The 20,061-nt window shown below is 42.4% G+C and overlaps 1 protein-coding gene across 1 annotated transcript in view; it reads left to right on the top strand.

The window, feature by feature from the left end:
• Nucleotides 1-20,061, top strand: part of ANOS1 (anosmin 1) — a 157,558-nt gene that overhangs the window by 86,564 nt on the left and 50,933 nt on the right. The window contains exon 4 of the mRNA XM_024756305.1: nucleotides 14,511-14,733. Within this exon, the coding sequence (XP_024612073.1) occupies nucleotides 14,511-14,733 (223 nt within the window). The remainder of the gene's footprint in view (nucleotides 1-14,510; nucleotides 14,734-20,061) is intronic.

Genomic DNA, 20,061 nt, shown 5'->3' with positions numbered 1-20,061 from the left:
TAGCTACACAAGGAGTTAGGGGAATATCATAGAAATTACAAAAGCATCTAATTTAAGTAAAAAATCAAAGATGCATGTAAAGCACTTAAACAGTGTCTGAACATAACAGACATTGGATAAATAGTAGCTCTTTTTATTATGATGGCGGAGGGCCAGGTCGCCACTTTGGAATTCTATGACGGGTCAGTAGAAGACAGCCTTAAAAGGTCCCACTCGAATAGTAAATGTACGGGAGGAAATGTACAACAGATGCACACAACTCTGTCCACAAGTTGAAGTTCCTTCCTAAGACCACCTGGGTGGGGAAGAGGAGAGACAAGTGGCTGGGTCAAGGGCTTTGATTTTGGGGAAATGGTTTTTGTGTTTTTACCTTGAGAAGACTTTGAATACATTTATAAGCCGAGGGGAAATGACCGTCATCGGGAGTGTGAAGTGGGAGATTCGTTGGGGGAAAAGCCCAGATTTCTGGAGTCAGAAACTAGGCTTGAATCAAGTTTCAGTGCAGAGATGGAGAGACTCAGCTCCCGCAGATGCCAGCTGCAGCTCCCCGGGGCCAGAGCAGCGCTTCCCAGGCTTGGTCCTTCACACAAATCACCTGGAGTCTTGCTGAAGTGCAGATTCTGTCATAGCAGGCATGGGCTCTCGGCGCGAGAGTCTGTTTCCTCAGCAGTTCAGATGCTGCTGGGTGAAGGACTAGTAAGTGTGTAGATGCCCCTTCTTTGATAGTGGGGTTCCCTATAAGCTCTCACTTTGAGGTGCCTACTGATGAAGTCTTGTGATTTCTTCTGTGGTATTCTATAGAGAGAAAATGTGCAATGGCGGATAATGATTGAAAATAAACAGATGGAAATGGTTTTTTAAAAGTGGAAGGGCTTCCCTGGTGGTGCAGTGCTTAGGCAGATCCCACATGCCGTGGAGCAACTAAGCCCACGAGCCACAGCTACTGAGTCCACGTGCCACAACTACTGAGTCCATGTGCCTAGAGCCCATGCTCCGCAACAGGAGAAGCCATGGCAGTGAGAAGCCCACGCACCGCAACGGAGAGTAGCCCCCGCTTGCTGCAACTAGAGAAAGCCTGAGCACAGCAACAAAGACCCAACGCAGCCATACATACATACATACATAAATAAAGAAATCAATCCCTCACACTTTTATCATTCAAAACGCAGAATTATAATTGTCGGTTTGTCTCTGTCCCCAGACGGAAGGTATTTCACTGGGTACAGAATTTCCAGTTAGCAATTTTTAAAATATGAGTTGTTTAAAAATCTTTTCGTTTTCTTTTGTCTTGTATATTTTCTGAAAAATCTCCAACATTCTTTTTCTTTCAGCTGTTTATAAAGAATCTTTTTATATCTCTGTCTGCTTTTAAGTGTTTCTTTCTGTGTCTAGTTTTAATATGATTATGGATACCTTGATGGCGTGGCCTTTATGTGTCTTCTGTTGGGGGTCACTAAGTTTCTTCTAATTGTGGGCTAATAATTTTAGTCAAATTTTAAACACATGGGCCAATTATTTTTCTGCCCCATCCTCTGTGTCCTGTCTTCTGGGGCCCTAAATATATATGACAGACTTTATTTGGTCTCCTGGGTCAGTCCGTCTCTGATCATGTTTTTTGCTCATTTTTCCCCCAGTGTCTGCTTCATTTTGATAGTTTTTGTCATTGTGTTTTCAGGTTCCCATCAAGTGATCTTTTCTTCTACAGTGTCTGACACTTTTTAAATCCTTTCTGGCATGGTTTTGTTCCTTCACTTTTACTTCTGGAAGTTCCATGCAGGTCCTTCCTGCATCTTCTGTTCCTCTCCTCCGTGTCGATGTTTTCTTCTACATTCCTGGGCATATAGAGCATATTTATAACAACCTTTTATCGATAAATGTCCTTTCCTGCTAATTACATCACCTGTGTTGTTTCTGGCTCTGTTTCTTTAGATTCTCTGTTTCCCTTTTGCTTGTGTGTCATAGTTTCCTGCTTCTTTGCATGCCTGACGATTTTTTTTTAAGTACTTTTTAAAAAATAATTAATTTTTGGCTGCCTTGGGTCTTCATTGCTACGCACGAGCTTTCTCTAGTTGCGGCAAGCAGGGGCTACTCTTTGTTTCTGTGCGCGGGCTTCTCATTGTCGTGGCTTCTCTTATTGCGGACCACGGGCTCTAGGCACGTGGGCTTCAGTAATTGTGGCACGCGGTTTCAGTGGTTGTGGTGCATGGGCTTAGTTGCCCCGCGGCATGTGGGATCTTCCAGGACCAGGGATCGAATCCGTGTCCCCTGCCTTGGCAGGCGGATTCTTAACCACGGAGCCACCAGGGAAGTCCAGCATGCCTGATGATTTTTGACTGGATGTCAGATTTGCGTGTTCTGAATTTTGCTGTATTTTGTAAAAAGCATTCGATCGTTCTGGCATGTAGTTACTTGAGATCAGTTTGCTTTTGTAGAGACTTGCTTTTAAACTTTCTGAGGGCAGATTCAGAGCAGCCTTTAGTCTAGGGCTGATTTGTCCCCATTACTATAGTGATATTTTTCTGAGGACCCTATCTGATGCCCTGTGTATTATGTATCCTTTCTGCTCTGACAGTTAGAATGTGAGGTAGTATCCTGCTTAGAACTCCAGGAATTGCTTGCTCTAGTGCTTTCTGTCTGTTCCTTCCCCGGTCTCGTGTGCTTTCACCTCATGCAAGTTCAAGAAACAGACTTAATGGACACAGGGAACAGACTTGTGGTTGCCAAGGGGGAGGGGGTTGGGAGAGGGGTGGGGTGGGAGTTTGGGGTTAGCAGATGTGAGCTTTTACATGTAGGATGGATAAACAACAAGGTCCTACTGTAGAGCACAGGGAACTCTGTTCAGTGTCCTGGGATAAACCATCATGGAAAAGAAGATGAAAAAAAAAAAAGAATGTTAAAAGAAAGCATTATTCAGCCCAAAACTTGAGGGAGGGGTCCCTCACAGCTCTCTGGGTTTCTCTTTGCCTAGTTCCATCCTTCCTGACTTTCTGCCCACAAGACCTACTCGTTTCAGCCTCCTCAAACTTTGATCTCTTTCTCCTCGACTCAGAAAAGCTGCAGGACGACCTTTGGGTCACCCCTCCTCGCCCTGTGGACTTGAACCTACCCGCAGCCGTGCATTACCGGCCATCTCCGGGCTCACCTCATTTGTGTGCTCTCTCAGGGCATACAGCCCCATGCTAGCTGTTGGCCATTGTCTGCTGTTACATATATTCTGTCCAGTTTTATGGTTGTTTCCAGAAGGTCAGTCCCCACATTCCTCCACGGGCATACGTCGAGGGTTTTTGGCAAATAAACCAAATGAATTGAAGCTCTCCAGACTGTGCCCTGGCTACTCTGGTTTTGCACAGTTGGTTCTTTATGGCTGAAAAGACACTGACATTCAGACGGTCTTCTTCACCCCTGCCTTTCTTCATTTAAGACCGCTGTCACATCTTCTGAGCGCCTTCTTTGACAACTTCGCGTGAGCTCGTGTCTCTCCTGTGTTTAGTAACTGATATGGTCATTTACGTTTTAGCGCTCCTGAAAGGCAGGCAGAGTGGAAGCAGAGCCGTGACTGCCTTCTCCTTGTCCCTGTAGTATGGCACACCGCTGGACGCTGTCGAGGCGTGTTTTGAATATGCGCTCCCCGTTCTCGTGGGATTTGTACATGTCTGTGACAGTGCGTATGACGTCGTGGTTTTACGTCATGGTTTTGTTGTTTCAAAGTCTGTCTCCTACAGAGGATTCTGGACTTCTCCGGAGAGGGATGGAAGCTTATCTCCCTTTCACATTTGTGCTTTTCTGGCTAATTAATCAATATATTGCTCTAACCCAGAGTCTTTGAACTCCGACACTCTTGACATTTTTGGTTAAATACTTCTTTGCCATGAGGCTGTCCTGTGCCCTGTGGGATCTGTAGCAGCATATCCCTGGGTTCTACCCACTCACCAGATGCCAGGAGCGCTCCCCTCCCGGTTGTAAGGACCAAAAAATGTCTCCAGGCCTTGCCTTTTCATACTCTCTGTGGGGCAAAAGTCACTTCTGCTGAGAACCCTTTTGCTAACCTATGGTATTTGTAATTTCCCTTGCACATTATACTGAGAAAATAACATTCTATTCACATTAGTTTCTAGTTCACTTTGCGATGGTACCGTCAGTCTAAAAGTATGCTATCCATATAGTAGTGTATAAACAAAGGAAGAGAAATTTCAAGGAAGATTTCTGCGATCCTGCGATTTATAAGAAGAAATATATGCATTTGGTCTTCGACCCCCTTCTTGGCACAGAGGTCCTCGGGAATGTCCTAAGTGGTGAGAGCTCTCACAAGGTGTCTTTTGTTACTTTAATGAGGTGACCTTGGCAAAGCACCTGCTCACGGGGGCTGGTTGCCAGTGGAGCAACCCTGTAGTTAGGGGTTGGAACTTTCCTCCCACCCTCTGACTTAAGGGAAGGGGGGAAGAGCTGGAGATTGACTTCAGTCCTCGGCGGCGGATGAGCTGCTCAGTCATGCCCGAGTAATGAGGCCTCCATCAAACCCCCAGAGGACCGGGTTCAGAGAGCTTCCTGGTTGGTGAACACGTGGAGATTTGGGAAGAGTATCTTGTGTCCTTTCCCCGTACCGTGCCCTATGCACGGCTTCCGTTTGGCCGTTCCCGCCTTACATCCTCTTGTAAGAAACTGGTAATACAGTAGGTAAAATGTTTCTCTGATTTCTCTAGCAAACTAATTGAACCTGAGTGGGGCTTGTCGGAACCTCCAATCTGTAGCCCTTTGGTCAGAAGCACAGGCGACAGCCTGAACTTGGAACTGGCCTGTGCAGAGGCAGTAGGGGATGTCGTCCTGTAGGACTGAGCCCGTGACCTGTGGGGTCTGATGCCGTCTCCAGGAAGATAGTGTCACAATTGAGTTGAGTTGTGTAAACACCCAGCGAGGGTCTGAGAATTGCTTGGTGTGTTCGCGGGGAATGCCCCCGCCCCGGCTGACATTGGAATTGGGAGTACAGACCTTTTATAATTTCTAAGACTGTGAAAGTGTATCTCTTTTCTGAAGTATGATTTTGCTTGTAACTTGGATGGGACAGGATTTGCAAAATTCTCTGAGATGGAAACATGTTAGAAACTTAAAACTACAAATCAGAGTAAATATGTACATTTAACAACTTGACAATTTATTCCTCCTCAAAAGAAATTTTTCATATGAGTATTTTAGGTAATCTATAATTAACCTCTTGTGTTTCTCATTGTTTTTTCGTTTCTGTTTTCGTAGAATTTCTAGAATGATGTTTTAAAACTGTAATACTTCTTTTCGGGGCTAGCACTGATTTCAGCATGATTATGTGGCAGAACCTGTGCCAAGTGTTTCATATACGTCAATGCTGAGGGTAATAGTACACAATAAGTATTGTCGTTATTCCCCTTTTACATTTGGAGAAACCAGGACTTGCGGCACTGATGTTGTCACCACAGCATGCAGCTCCTGCCTTACTGATGTAGTTGCTGTGCCGTGAATGGAGTACCCTGTATTTGCTTCTGCCCTCGTACTTGTCGTTCTTTCCCTCTAGAATAGCCCTCTGCCCTTCCACACCACGCTTACCCAGTTAACTCATGCTGAGTGTTGACGACCTGTCTTAAAAGCTTTCTCCTTGTCTAATCCTCTTTCAACCTCACGTGTGCGTACCTGCGTTACCGCCTGTGTCTACCTCTATTTGAATACAAATGAAACTGCTTAATGATGTCACCTGTTCGTTAGTAGAGACATAAGCTGTAAGCATAGTGCGTTGTCACTGTCCTGCTTTTCTTCTGTTCATCTGTAGCTTCCCAGTACCTAGAATGCCAGTTTGGCTTCTGAGTCAGTATATAAAGGCTTCGCGGGGCTAATGATTCATAGACATGCCTGGTAGCTCGTAGTAACAAAATGCAGGACGAAGGGGAGAGAGGGAGATGGTTGTCTATCAAGTGTCCTAACTGTCCCTGATTCTCTAGAAAATTTTGAAGTTTGGGAATTATTTTTGTGCCTGGCGATCTTCCAGAGATCTTCCAGCATGATTCCGGAGTGACGCTCCCAGTGGAGAATTTGACCGTTGATAACCTCATACAGTGTGTCACATTTGCCTTCAAAATAAATAGCAAAGCCAAGGAAGAGGAAGCCGAGATAAACATATGTAAAGATGACTCTAATTTAGCAAAAGCGACATGTACTCCTAGGAAAGTGACTGTTTTCAAATACGTGTTTCTGATTTTCTCCTAATTTTACAGTATTCATGGCCAAGGTCTACAGTTTGCCTGGGAACCAAATTGACTGTAATCACATTTAATAAATTAGGATGTGTAACTGAGTTTCCAAGCAAATTATAATTTCATTTCCAAGCATAAATTAGAAACATTTGAACTGAGAATGCTTTTTCCTATTTCATGCATACTTAGCATTTAGATGCCTTCCTTGAAAGATACAACTGGTAATTTGGGTTGTTTTTTTAAACAGTATAATGTCTTTACTTTTTATAGAAATTATATATGCCCATTGAAACATTTATATAACAAACTGCACAGGACACTAAAACTTAACCTTTACTCCAAAGTCTACCATGTGGAAATAGCCATGGTTACCTTTGCAGAGGAGTTATCATAGCAAACCTGTCGTTAGAAATTCCTGCTTAAAAGGTTGGCCCTTGGCTGGCTTCTGGAAACTTGGGCTGGGGGAGATTTTCCCACCAATCCCTAACTGAGAAGAGGGGCTTACTGTTCTAAACTATTTTTTTTTTCTTCCCTGTATTTTATTTATTTATTTATTTTTTAACATCTTTATTGGAGTATAATTGCTTTACAATGGTGTGTTAGTTTCTGCTGTATAACAAAGTGAATCAGCTATACACATATATATATATATATATATATATATATATATATCTCCATATCCCCTCTCTCTTGTGTCTCCCTCCCACCCTCCCTACCCCACCCCTCTAGGTGGTCACAAAGCACCGAGCTGATCTCCCTGTGCTATGCGGCTGCTTCCCACTAGCTATCTATTTTACATTTGGTAGTGTATATATCTCCATGATACTCTCTCACTTGGTCTCAGCTTACCCTTCCCCCTCCCCATGTTCTCAAGTCCATTCTCTACATCTGCATCTTTATTCCTGTCCTGCCCCTAGGTTCTTCAGAACCATTTTTAAAAATATTTTCCATATATATGTTGGCTGTCTTTTCTCCATTGTATATTCTTGCCTCCTTTATCAAAGATAAGGTGACCATAAGTGTGTGGGTTTATCTCTTGGCTTTCTATCCTGTTGCATTGATGTATACTTCTGTTTTTGTGCCAGTACTATACTGTCTTGATTACTGTAGCTTTGTAGTATAGTCTGAAGTCCAGGAGCCTGATTCCTCCAGCTCTGCTTTTCTTTCTCAAGATTGCTTTGGCTATTCGAGGTCTTTTGTGTTTCCATACAAATTGTGGAATTTTTTGTTCTAGTTCTGTGAAAAAATGCCATTTTTTGGATAGGGATTAGTTTGATAGGGATTAGTAGTTTGATAGGGATTGCATTGAATCTGTAGATTGCATTGGGTAGTATAGTCATTTTCACGATGTTGATTCTTCTAATCTAAGAACATGGTATATACCTCTCCATCTGTTTGTATCATGTTTAATTTCTTTCATCAGTGTCTTATAGTTTTCTGCATACAGGTCTTCTTTTTTTTTTTCCACATCTTCATTGGAGTATAATTGCTTTACAATGGTGTGTTAGTTTCTGCTTTACAACAAAATGAATCAGTTATATATATACACATATGTTCCCATATCTCTTCCCTCTTGCATCTCCCTCACTCCCACCCTCCCTATCCCACCCCTCCAGGCGATCACAAAGCACTGAGCTGATCTTCCTGTGCTATGCGGCTTGCATACAGACCTTTTGTCTCCTTAGGTAGGTTTATTCCTAGGTATTTTATTCTTTTTTTTTGTAATGGTAAATGGGAGTGTTTCCTTAATTTCTCTTTCAGGTTTTTCATCATTAGTGTGTAGGAATGTAAGAGATTTCTGTGCATTAATTTTATATCCTGCTACTTTACAAAATTCATTGATTAGCTCCTAGTAGTTTTCTGGTAGCATCTTTAGGATTCTCTGTGTATAGTATCATGTCATCTGCAAACGGTGACAGTTTTACTTCTTTTCCGATTTGGATTCGTTTTATTTCTTGTTCTTCTCTTCTGTGGCCAAAACTACGAAAACCATGCTGAATAATAGTGGTGAGAGTGGGCAACCTTGTCTTGTTCCTGATCTTAGTGGAAATGGTTTCAGTTTTTCCCCTTTGAGAATGATGTAGGCTGTGGGTTTGTCATATATGGCCTTTATTATGTTGAGGTAAGTTCCCTCTATGCCTGCTTTCTGGAGAGCTTTTGTCCTAAATGGGTGTTGAATTCTGTCAAAAGCTTTTTCTGCATCTATTGAGATGATCGTATGGGTTTTCTCCTTCAATTTGTTCATATGCTCTGTCACACTGGTTGATTTGCATATATTGAAGAAGCCTTGCATTCCTGGAATAAACCCCACTTGATTATGTGTATGTGTATGATCCTTTTAATGTGTTGTTGGATTCTTTTTACTAGTATTTTGCTGAGGATTTTTGCATCTGTGTTCATCAGTGATATTGGTCTGTATCAAGAAAAAAAGGGAGAAGACTCAAATCAGTAGAATTAGAAATGAAGAAGGAGAAGGAACAACTGACGCTGCAGAAATACAAAGGATCATGACAGATTACTACAGGCAACTCTATGCCAATAAAATGGACAACCTGGAAGAAATGGACAAATTCTTAGAAAAGCACAACCTCCTGAGACTGAACCAGGAAGAAATAGAAAATATAAACAGGCGAATCACAAGTACTGAAATGGAAACTGTGATTAAAAATCTTCCAACAAACAAAAGCCCAGGACCAGATGGCTTCACAGGCAGATTCCATCAAACATTTAGAGAAGAGCTAACACCCATCCTTCTCAAACTCTTCCAAAATATAGCAGAGGGAGGAACACTCCCAAACTCATTCTGCAAGGCCACCATCACCCTGATAGCAAAACCAGACAAAGATGTCACACAAAAAGAAAAGTACAGACCAATAGCACTGTTTCTAAACTGTTGACACCTGTTTCCTTCTGGGAGTCTGGGTTTTGGTACATACTACGCAGGAGGTGCCTATGTGACCAGCCCCCCAGAAAAGCTCTGGGCTTCATGTCTCCCCTGGACTTCTCTGGTTGACAGCATTTCACAAGTGTTGTTACAACTCATGGCTGGAGGAATTTAATGCATCCTGTGTGACTCCACTGGGAAAGTTTGCACCTGGTTTCCTCTGGACTTCTCCCCATAGGCCTTTCCCTTCTGCTCGTTTTGCTGCAGTACATCATAGCCCTGAATACGGGTGTCCTAAAATTAAGTTCAAGATTTCTTGCTCCATTCCTTCTAACCTACCGGTTTTTTAAGGCCTATTCTTTTAATTTTATTATATCATATTACCTTTTTAAACTGTAATTCCTACTTTTTTCAATTTTAGTTTTATATTTATGTGGATGACAAAATGATTAGTAATTCTTTTATGCTAATTTCTTTATTTTTGGCTTTCTAAATTAGATCATGTCTCAGTGTCTTTTAAAAGATACCATTTTCTTTGAGATTATTCATGACAGGCTCTGCCTACTGTTATACCTGATGTCCAGATGGGTTTGCACAAACTTTTTTCTCACATAATATATAAGTGTACGCTTTATATTTTTTTCAGGGGGTGCTGTGCTAGCCCATCTACTCTTTATTTCTGTCAACTTGTGGAACAGCTGAATTTTACCATTGCATAGTTTTGCAAGAAAGGCTCATGAGTGTTATATTTTCTGAATCTTTATGTCTTTGAGAATATTTGTCACATGTTTATTTGAATAACAACTTAGCTGATTTTATATATATATATATATTCTTTAGTATTATATGGCCATTGCTGTATTGCCGTCACACCTTACATTTTATAGAGACAAATTAACCTGGGAGAAACCTTATTTTCTCCATCATAATGAACTTGCCTTTTCTACCTGGATGCCTGAAAAATTATATTTTTATCCTCAGAGTTCAGTAGTGCAAGCTATATCTCAGCGTTGCCCATTCTTATCAGTATTCGTGGAGTGTAACTGCCCTTTTGATTTATATATATATATATATATGATTTACATATATACAGGTATATAAGTGTGTGTGTTTCTGCACCCGCGTGCATTTTTCCCCTCTGCTCTAGTCCTGGATATTTCCGGAGTGCTAGAAGTCCCCAGGTTATCCTAGTAGGGAAGCAAGTTGAAAGCCATTGGCTTAGCCATCTTCTAATTTTACCCTGAGATACAGGGCAGCCCTTAGATAAACGTTGGCCCACACTCTTACTTGTTTGTGATTTTGGATAAATTACGACCTCCCCGAGCTTCTGTCTGCTCATTTGTGAAATGGAAATAATCCTGGCTGTAGGGCCTGGGGGAGGAGTACGTGGGGTGAGCTAGGGAAGCAGCTGGTAGAGGTGACGGGTGGGAGACCCTCGGCAGCTGTTAGCGATGACCTACCACGGCTGGTTCCTCGGGTCGTCACTGGTGAGGGTGGCGGGGGTGGTGGTGATGATGGTGGAGAGCTCACTTCAGGGGTCCACAGCCCTGAAGGTTGCACGCCTGTGTGTTGGCTGGAGCCAGGAGACAGCCCCCAGGCCCTGGCTCTTCGCCAAGGCTGTGTATTGAGATTGGGTACATGTGCAGTTCTGGTGAATGGAACGAGACACCAGATGCAGAGTTTTCTCCGTATCTGAGGCTTCATATTTATAGGATTTCTAACGTATTAGTATATGTTACCGAATTTGATGTGTTTGTGTTCATCATCCCATGATTGCTGCACAAATTATGTTATTGCATCCAAGAACAGTTACTATTGTTAGTATTTCATTTCGTTTTTACCATTTACCACAAGAAAGATCAGCTTAGTGTGTTGCCTAGGTGAGGCACTGAAAACACATTTGCGTTTTGGGCTAAGAGATAGGATGTAGGAGAGACTTATAAGAATTAATTAGTGTTGTGTAGAATGTTAGTTAAAATATGGGGGAGTTGCCCCTTAATGCAACGCACCCAAGGGCATTTTCCTTCACCTCTTTGCTTTTTTGAGCCCGTCCTTGGATGCATAATGACATCCTTTAGGCACTAACTACCCTAAAAAATACGTGATCTTTGAAGACTATTCCGCTCTTATTTTTGTATATGGACAGGGCAGAAAAAAACAAACAAAAATTAATCAGCATAGTAACTACGTTTTCTCCAAATTTTAAACTCAAGCCAGTGACCTGGCGAAATGGTTATTTGTGTGAAATTATTCATATGAATAGTTTTATAAAGGAATTGTAGTTACATAGTTTTACAATTCATAATTTGCCTTAACAGACTGGAAGCAGTTGTATAAACAAGAAATACAGCATTTGGTAGGTGCATCTGTTGTTGCCATGCGTGTTTTCACTTCTGTGAAGTTGAGGGGCGTGGCGCTCCTTGTGATTTGGGTAACCCACACCTTTAAAATGTTCACATCCCTCCTGACGAGTCTGTGAGTGATTAACTTGTAATGGCACAAGAAATATGACACGCTTAAAGGTCAGAAGTTTCTTTTCCTGCACCCAAATGATCTTTTGCTCACAGGATTTCCAACTGGTGATCAGGGGACCAATTTACACATTTCCTTTATGTCTAGAGTACTGATGTTCACACATCGTTTTCTATCACCTATGAGCATTTTTGTCCTTATTCCATTCAGTGGTAAATTCTCATTAAGCAATGGTTAAAGACATGGGGAGAGACCTTGTGCACAGATACCATATGTTCTCTAATTTATATTCAGACTATTAATATTTTTCAACCTAATCCAAGAGGATTATCTAAGATAATTGATAGAGAACATCAAAGTTTGCCTTCAGTAGAGCTGAACAAATAGAAGAGTTAAGTAGAACGCCTCTGTGAGATTACTGTACCAAATTCACGTATTTGTAAGGTGATCTTCATTTAAGTTCAAGGGCTGAAGACTATTTCTTTCTTATAAATTCCAAGGGGGTCCATTTCCCTCCCTGCAGATTTCAGTACTGGGCCTGGTGGGGGCATGTTGGAGACTTGTGGATGGTCACGCTGTAGGAGAAGCAAAGCCACCTGTCTGTCTTTGGCTCTTGTAACGTTATGATCAGAATAACAGAAGAATTTGGAAATGTTAAACAGGAAACGTGTAGCAGTGGGAAAAGAAAAGATACAACCATGAGTCCAGTCCTGCTGAGTAGCTGTCGGGAGCTAACTTGGTACAGCCCTGCCTAGTTCTCCGGGTACACAATCTAATATAATATTCATTATGTCATCTGGAACACTGCAAGCTCAGGGACCAGTCTAGAAAGCTCCAGTGCAGAGAGGAACTTTCTTTGATTCCTGATTTGTTTCCATGGACCTCAAAATACCCACCCCCCCCCAACAAAAAAAAATCACATTTTCCATAGCAAAAAGGAAAAGAATTGTACAGAACAACCCTACATCAACTGGAAGATCCAAGTTATTGTGCTAATTATGGTCATTCTTCTTTTACACTCAGTAGGAACAAATGTTGCAGATCCCTCTCCGCCAGTGTTTTTGTTTATTTGTTTTTAATTCTGGCCCATTAGCTCGGTGAGTAAATCAGTAAGGGGAGGAGATAGCAGCTCCTGCTTTCCTGTCCCTCCCAGTTCAAGGGCGTGGCCGTTAGCATGAAGATGATTAGAGTCATATGAACAGACAGCCCTTACTTTGTTATCTGATTCCCAAGTTATACTCCGTTTTTACGTGTGAAGAAGTTTGCCGTGAGTTGATTTGATTATACATAATGCAAACTAAGTCCCTGTGATTGCTAACTTAGCAAGCAGTAAACACTTGGCAGATTTAATAAAATTATGTCTACTTGCAAATCTCAGCCGGTGTGCCAGGGGCCGATGATTTTAGTAACTTAAGTATTTTCGTCAGTGCATGTAATATATACATTTTGTTGAAAGAGGAAAGCTGGCCAAAACTCTATAATTGTTCCAGATCCTTTCACATGCTTCTTTGATTCCTAACTTTGATTTGGACCTGAATTGAGAACTTCAAAAACCAATGAAGGGCTCCCTTGGTGGCGCAGTGGTTGAGAATCCACCTGCCGATGCAGGGGACACTTGTTCGAGCCCTGGTCTGGGAAGATCCCACATGCCATGGAGCAAGTAAGCCCGTGAGCCACAACTACTGAGCCCATGTGCTGCAACTATGGAAGTCCACGTGCCTACAGCCCATGCTCCACAACGAGAGAAGCCACTGCAACGAGAAGCCCACGCACTGCAACGAAGAGTAGCCCCCGCTCTCCGACAACTAGAGAAAGCCCACACGCAGCAATGAACACCCAACACAGCCAAAAATAAATAAATAAATAAAATTATATTAAAAAAACCCATACCATACCAACTCAGTATCCTTAAAAAAAAAAAAAATTAATGAAGTAAAACATCTAGTAGCTAACAGAAAAATGAGCTGTGAAAGTGCATAAGAGAGAAGAGCCTTAAGAACTGATGATGCTTTAAATGTTTATAAAGTTTTTTTTTTAATTTAAATTAACTAGCTACAGACTTGTGGTACTTCAGTATTGAAAGCATGACCTTTCTTCTGTTTTACCTGGAAAGTTCTTGAATTGAGACACAGTTTTGATCCAGTCAATTCATGTTATTTTCAAATTTTATGTATCATTAATTAAAAAAAATGAATTAATTTTTCTTGGCTGTGTTGGGTCTTCGTCGTGGTGTGCAGGCTTCTTGTTGCCGTGGCTTCTCTTGTTGTGGAGCACGGGCTCTAGGCGCACGGGCTTCAGTAGTTGTGGCACGTGGGCTTCAGCAGTTGTGGCTCGCGGGCTCTAGAGCGCAGGCTCAGTAGTTGTGCACAGGTTTAGGTGCTCCGTGGCATGTGGGATCTTCCCGGACCAGGGCTCGAACCCGTGTCCCCCGCATTGACAGGCGGATTCCTAACCACTGCACCACCAGGGAAGCCCTATATACGATTATTAACAATCATTTTTATTCTCATCTACAATTCTAATTCAGACCTTGAAATTATACTTTTTCTAGCTAGTGTTTCTAGTTTTCCACCTTTGGTAATTAAATTAGAGTGTGAAGTTTTTCCCTGGTATTTAATTGTCAGAGTATTGATGTCTCGATGTACATTAAATTTACAATATCGGAACTCAAAATGTAACAATAATCTGTGAATGCGTGTATGTGTGATTGATGTGTATCTGTTGCATGTAAAATAAAGTTCTAAGTGATGGGTCATAGTCCTTTAAAAAATTAGCATAAAAGATCACTTCTTTAGGGGGAAAGAAAGCAAGTACATTTACTTTGTAAACAATTCAAGGGAGACTTTGATGGAGTAAGAATTTTGACCTGCCTTTCCGACGCCTTGGAAATCAGACTCCGTGTGTCTTTAACGGGAGAATTCTTTTCTATTCTCTCCCAGCCTCTGTTCCCCAAGAAGAACTATGAATGCCTGACCAGCTGTGAGTTCCTCAAGTACATCCTGTCGGTAAAGCAAGGGGATTGCCCAGCTCCGGAGAAGGCCAGTGGCTTTGCCGCCGCCTGTGTCGAAAGCTGTGAAGTGGACAGTGAATGCTCTGGGGTTAAGAAGTGTTGTTCCAATGGATGTGGACACACCTGCCAGGTGCCCAAGACTCTGTACAAAGGTAAGGAGCAGAGCTGAGTAGGCGAGGGGACCTCCAGGGTCACGGGGGGGTTGTGTGCGTGTGAGGAAGGATGTCAAAGATGTGACTTGGAAGGAAAGCGAGAACTATAAGAAAATGTACCTTGTGCCACATAAAAACATCTGAAAATACTTACTAGACCATAGAAATCAGCCCCAGTGAACTCCTATTGGGGTGGAGTAAATCCTTCATGGGAATTCTTCTTATTTTTTTATTGAAGTATGGTTGATTTACAGTATTAGTTTCAGGTGTACAATACCGTGGCTCGGTATTTTTATAGATTACACTCCATTTAAAGTTATTACAAAATAATAGCTATATCATATGAGTTCGTTTAGAAGTTAACATGTAGGAAGGCCACCATCAATTCAGGAACTTTTTTTGTGTTTTCCTCCAACATGAGTAAATGATTGAAGCTCCACTCGCTACCTTGGAGTAACTGTATTTACATCCTTGGAAAACAGGCCGGCGATGGGGCCCAGCTGAAACACACATAATAGACGCATGACTATTGTGGGTTTTCTGTTGGCACAATCCAAGAACAGAAGTGTGCTTGCGGGGAACTTTAAATATTTTGATTAGTATCTTAAGTTTCCAGATGGAGGAATTGCCCTCTTCCAAAAGATAGGGATGCAAGTTATCAAACAGTTTAGCCAATGTAAGGGTTTACATCCATAGGCAGTTTCTAGAGCACTTAACTCCTTTATGCTGTTACATGCCTCTTTCTGTAAGTGTGACAAAGTGCTTGTATGGTAAACCCATGCTGTTGTATTATGTATAGTTTGGCATGCCAGAAAGCATACTATGGGAGACATAACATTTCGTTACTTTTTTGGGTCTCATTTGAAGAGAAAAATAGAATCGGTCACTAGGCATCATTCATTATAAGTAGAAAGAAATCTCTCTTGCTCTCTCGCACTTACCCTCTCACACATCAAGTGTATGTTGTTGCAATGCCGGTTCTGCATTACGGGCTTGTTGGCTATTTTCAGAAGTCCGTTCTTAGGCTTATAACAATTCAGGTCTCCCAGAAGACACACACCTGCGCCATCTTCCTCCAGCTGCCACTCGGAAATACTCTTATCTGAAATCTGTGGAATCCATGCAGTTTTCCATTTTTTTTCCCCTAAGATCCTTGGAAACCTGGCACAAATACTGTCTCAGATTCAAAATAATTGCTGCTTTCCCTTTCTTAACAGACTGACGTTTCCTTAATGGATTTAAAGTTTTATTGTTTCCATGCCGTTTGTTATAAACTACATAAAATCACTTCTTCCCAATCTAACACCATTTAATTTTTTAAAAGGCTACTATTATGAAACCTGTTCTGTTATTATAGAACATTTGCTATTGAAGTATCAGCATTTACCATAAAAATAGGATGCTTTTAGAATGATCGTTGAAAACCCATTTGTAAAACCCTTTTTGTTTTAAAAGTGAGGCGGTTAAAGGACTCAATATAAATTAAAATATGCTTTTCATGTGGAAGCAGTGAAGAGTCAGTATGAATTTCAAGTGTGCCTGGTTCACCGAGAATAAGGGAAGTGTTCTACAAAGGGCCAACATAAATGATTAATGATTAAAAGATAGCTGCAATTTAAACGTAATACGATGGGCTTTTCTCAAGTGCCGAAGTCGCCTTTCTACTACAAGTAAGTGTTGACCTGGGTGTTTGTGGACAGAGGCAATTCATGGAGGGCTAACCGCAAATAGAATAAAAAGACTCTGTTGACCTGACAGTGACTTTTGCATAATGAGCACAAGGATAAAATAGTATTCTTTTGGAAAAAAAAAAAAAATATATATATATACACCCACACTACATAGAGACTTTTTCCTTGCTCTCTGAATGAAGGCTGGCTTCCATGTCCTGAGAGCATCTGACAGTCGTCAAAAGAGGGTTCTGGGCTTCCCTGGTGGCGCAGTGGTTGAGAGTCTGCCTGCCGATGCAGGGGACGCGACCGGGAAGATCCCACATGCCGCGGAGCGGCTGAGCCCATGAGCCACGGCCGCTGAGCCTGTGCGTCCGGAGCCTGTGCTCCGCAACGGGAGAGGCCACAACAGTGAGAGGCCCGCGTACCGCAAAAAAGAAAAAAAAGAGGGTTCTGGTGCTGATGGTGCCAGCCTCTCTGGGAAAGGGTCCTTCCTGACCCAGCGCTTGGCTTTGTGAGGAGAAAACCATGTATCCAGCCATCAACATGCATGCAAATCAGCCTGACAACCTTTGGAGGCCCAGCTGTCACTGTCCTTCTCACCTTCATAAGTGCCCCCTTATTGCCCCAAAACAACCGGTGGGAAACGAGCTTGCCTGCCTGTCTCTGCTCGCGCCGGGTCTGTGCAGGCGTTTTCTTTAGGAAGAAGGAGCTCCACTGCTGGTTGAGCTGCACCAGTCCTGCTGTCAGTTCACAAGTGCTGAGGCTGAGGTCACAGGCCGCCTCTGAGGGGATCCAGGGGTTGGCAGCAGCGATGCGTCTAATGCCTGTTCCCACCTGGGCCAGCTCTCCTGTCATTTTTATTTTGACTCTATCCAGCTACTGTAATAGGACCGTAAACTTCAAGCCCTCTTTGGGCACCCCTGTATTATAGCTCCAGTAAAAGATAGATCAAGATCAAATAGATTAAATCTCATACAACCACTGATTCATCAGTAGTTTTTAGGCTCATAAATAACATGGAGCTTTTTTTTCTTTGAACTTTATTTCCAACTAGTTTGTGGAGTTGTAATATTTAAATTAGATACAAAGTATACCTCGTGAAGAACCAAATTCTATTGGGCAAACCTGCAAGTTCCTCACGTCCGTTTCATTCATTCATTATATACTTATTGAAGTGTCATCGCATAGGAAATCCCAGAGGGCATTTTCTTAACGTCTTCCCCATTTTGAGTTTAAAAGGGACTGATGTCACCTGGATCTCCAAGTACTGACACATTTCAGCTCAGATAGTAATTACTGACTATGTGTTAGGAGTTATGGGCAGTGCCTGACATTGGTTATGACCTGTACTGGGTGAGCACCGGGGTGCAAAATCAAAGGACACCAACCTCCACCCGGCCCAGCAGTTCCTCGTCAAGGTGGTCATACGCACACACTCACTGAAGTGGACCAACCGCTTTCTTAACTTTTGCCATAAATTGCTACGTGCCATCCGCTGTCCTGCTTTTCCTTTTATCGCTTATTGAGTTAATGAAAAAGTTTTTAAATACATGGAAACACATATATCCTTTCTGTCTGGTCCACTTTTGTAGAAAGGAAGATGGGGTGTAGGCTGATCTCATACCTTCGAAGGCTTTATATACGCTGGAAACGTGAGTTTTTCAAAACACTGTGTGTTTTGAAAAAATGATAACAGAATGTCCCGTGTTACATTTGCGCATCTAATTTGGGTTATGCTGTGAGAAGTGTCCTTGCCTGGTGCTTGAGTTAACTTTACAGACTGGTGTTAGGGTTTGAAACAAAGGAAAACAAAAGAGAGCTTTTCCTTCACCCTTCAAGTAAAACTATTAGAAGCAGCCCCCTGGAAGACTTGACCATGTTACCGTGGGTAAACTAGGCCCGAAGGTGCTAGTCTCTGACACGCACAGCTTCATGAGACTGTGGGAAATTCACAAGCTGGTCTTCTATGGGTGAAACACAAGCTCCGGTTCGTTGGGGCACTGGTTTTCCTTTGATCCTCCCCTATTTTAGGTCTGGTTTACAGCCTAGTTGGACTGTCCTCTGTCTAGAGGTGATGCTTTAGTATCTTACTGCCTCTCCTCACTCCCAACTGGGACATTTGGTTTGGGGAGGGAAAGAGAAAAGCTGAACTTGTTTTCCAAATGTAAAGATTCAGAGTAGTTTGTGGCCTTCAGTTAGGTAGGTGGCCGTGACACAGCAGTCATTTTTCTTTACCAGGTGCTAACCAGGAATTAATCCTATATCAGTTTGTTTCTTCCCCAAAAGATCTGATGTGATGATGGAGTTGACTTACTATTTCCATGAATCTCTTAGTATTTGAAATACGTAAACCTCAGGATTTTAGAGATGGGCCGCTTTTCACAAATTAACTTTTCACATTTTGAATATCGTGACTGAGTGCCTTAATGTGATGTAAACACAAATTCCTTGAGTACAGTCCTTATGAGAGATATTATCCCTGGAACACAATATCTTTTTTTTTTTTTAATTTATTTTATTTATTTTTGGCCACGTTGGGTCTTTATTGCTGTGCGTGGGCTTTCTCTAGTTGCGGCGAGCAGGGGCTAGTCTTCGTCGCGGTGCACAGGCTTCTCATTGTGGTGGCTTCTCTTGTTGCGGAGCACGGGCTCCAGTGCATGCGGGCTTCAGTAGTTGTGGCAAGCGGGCTCAGTAGTTGTGGCTCACAGGCTCTGGAGCACAGACTCAGTAGTTGTGGCGCACGGGCTTAGTTGCTCCGTGGCATGTGGGATCTTCCTGGACCAGGGCTCGAACCCATGTCCCCTGCATTGGCAGGCGGATTCTTAACTACTGTGCCACAAGGGAAGCAGCCCCACAATATCTTTTTAATTTTAATTTAATTTAATTTATTTTTGGCTGTGTTGGGTCTTCATTGCTGCATGTGGGCTTTCTCTAGTTGTGGCGAGCGGGGGCTACTCTTCATTGCAGTGCACGGGCTTCTCATTGCGGTGGCTTCTTGTTGCGGAGTACAGGCTCTAGGCATGCGGGCTTCAGTGGTTGTGGTGCTTGGACTTCGGTAGTTGCGGCTCACGGGCTTAGCTGCTCCGCGGCATGTGGGATGTTCCCGGACCAGGGCTTGCACCCGTGTCCCTTGCATTGGCAGTCGGATTCTTAATCACCGTGCCACCAGGAAAGCCCGGAACACAATATCTTGCTGCATTTTCATACCTAGACTTGTGACAAGTATATTTATATGAACAGTCAGATCTTGTGATGATTTGCATCTGCTGATGGTCTGTCTTTATTGAATTTTCTATCAGCATAGTTTCAACATTTTTTTGAAGCATTGGGTTTCTGTTCCTTTGATTTCACCAAAATCCTTGTTATGTTTTAAAGAAAAAAAAAATGCACCGATATTGTCATATATTGTTGGATGTTATATGATAGCATTTTTGAAGTTTTTAACAGAATAGTTTAGACTTCAGATGACTAATACGTTCAGAAATACTAGGAAAGAAAGATCCTAGTCATTTACATAATAAAAACCACACTGAGGACAGATCCATCCTCTGCATCTGGTTATGCAGCCGGGCTGCTGGGTGAGCTCGCAAGGACTATGAAAGGACTGGCGTGAGGGCTTGAGGGTCCAGGCCTGAGCCCCATCTGCACACAATTA

Source organism: Neophocaena asiaeorientalis, unplaced genomic scaffold (assembly GCF_003031525.2).
Source record: "Neophocaena asiaeorientalis asiaeorientalis breed wild unplaced genomic scaffold, Neophocaena_asiaeorientalis_V1.1 scaffold69, whole genome shotgun sequence".
Lineage (NCBI taxonomy): Eukaryota > Metazoa > Chordata > Mammalia > Artiodactyla > Phocoenidae > Neophocaena > Neophocaena asiaeorientalis.
Note: the sequence above shows the minus strand (reverse complement) of the source record. Positions and strands in the feature narration are given on the sequence as shown.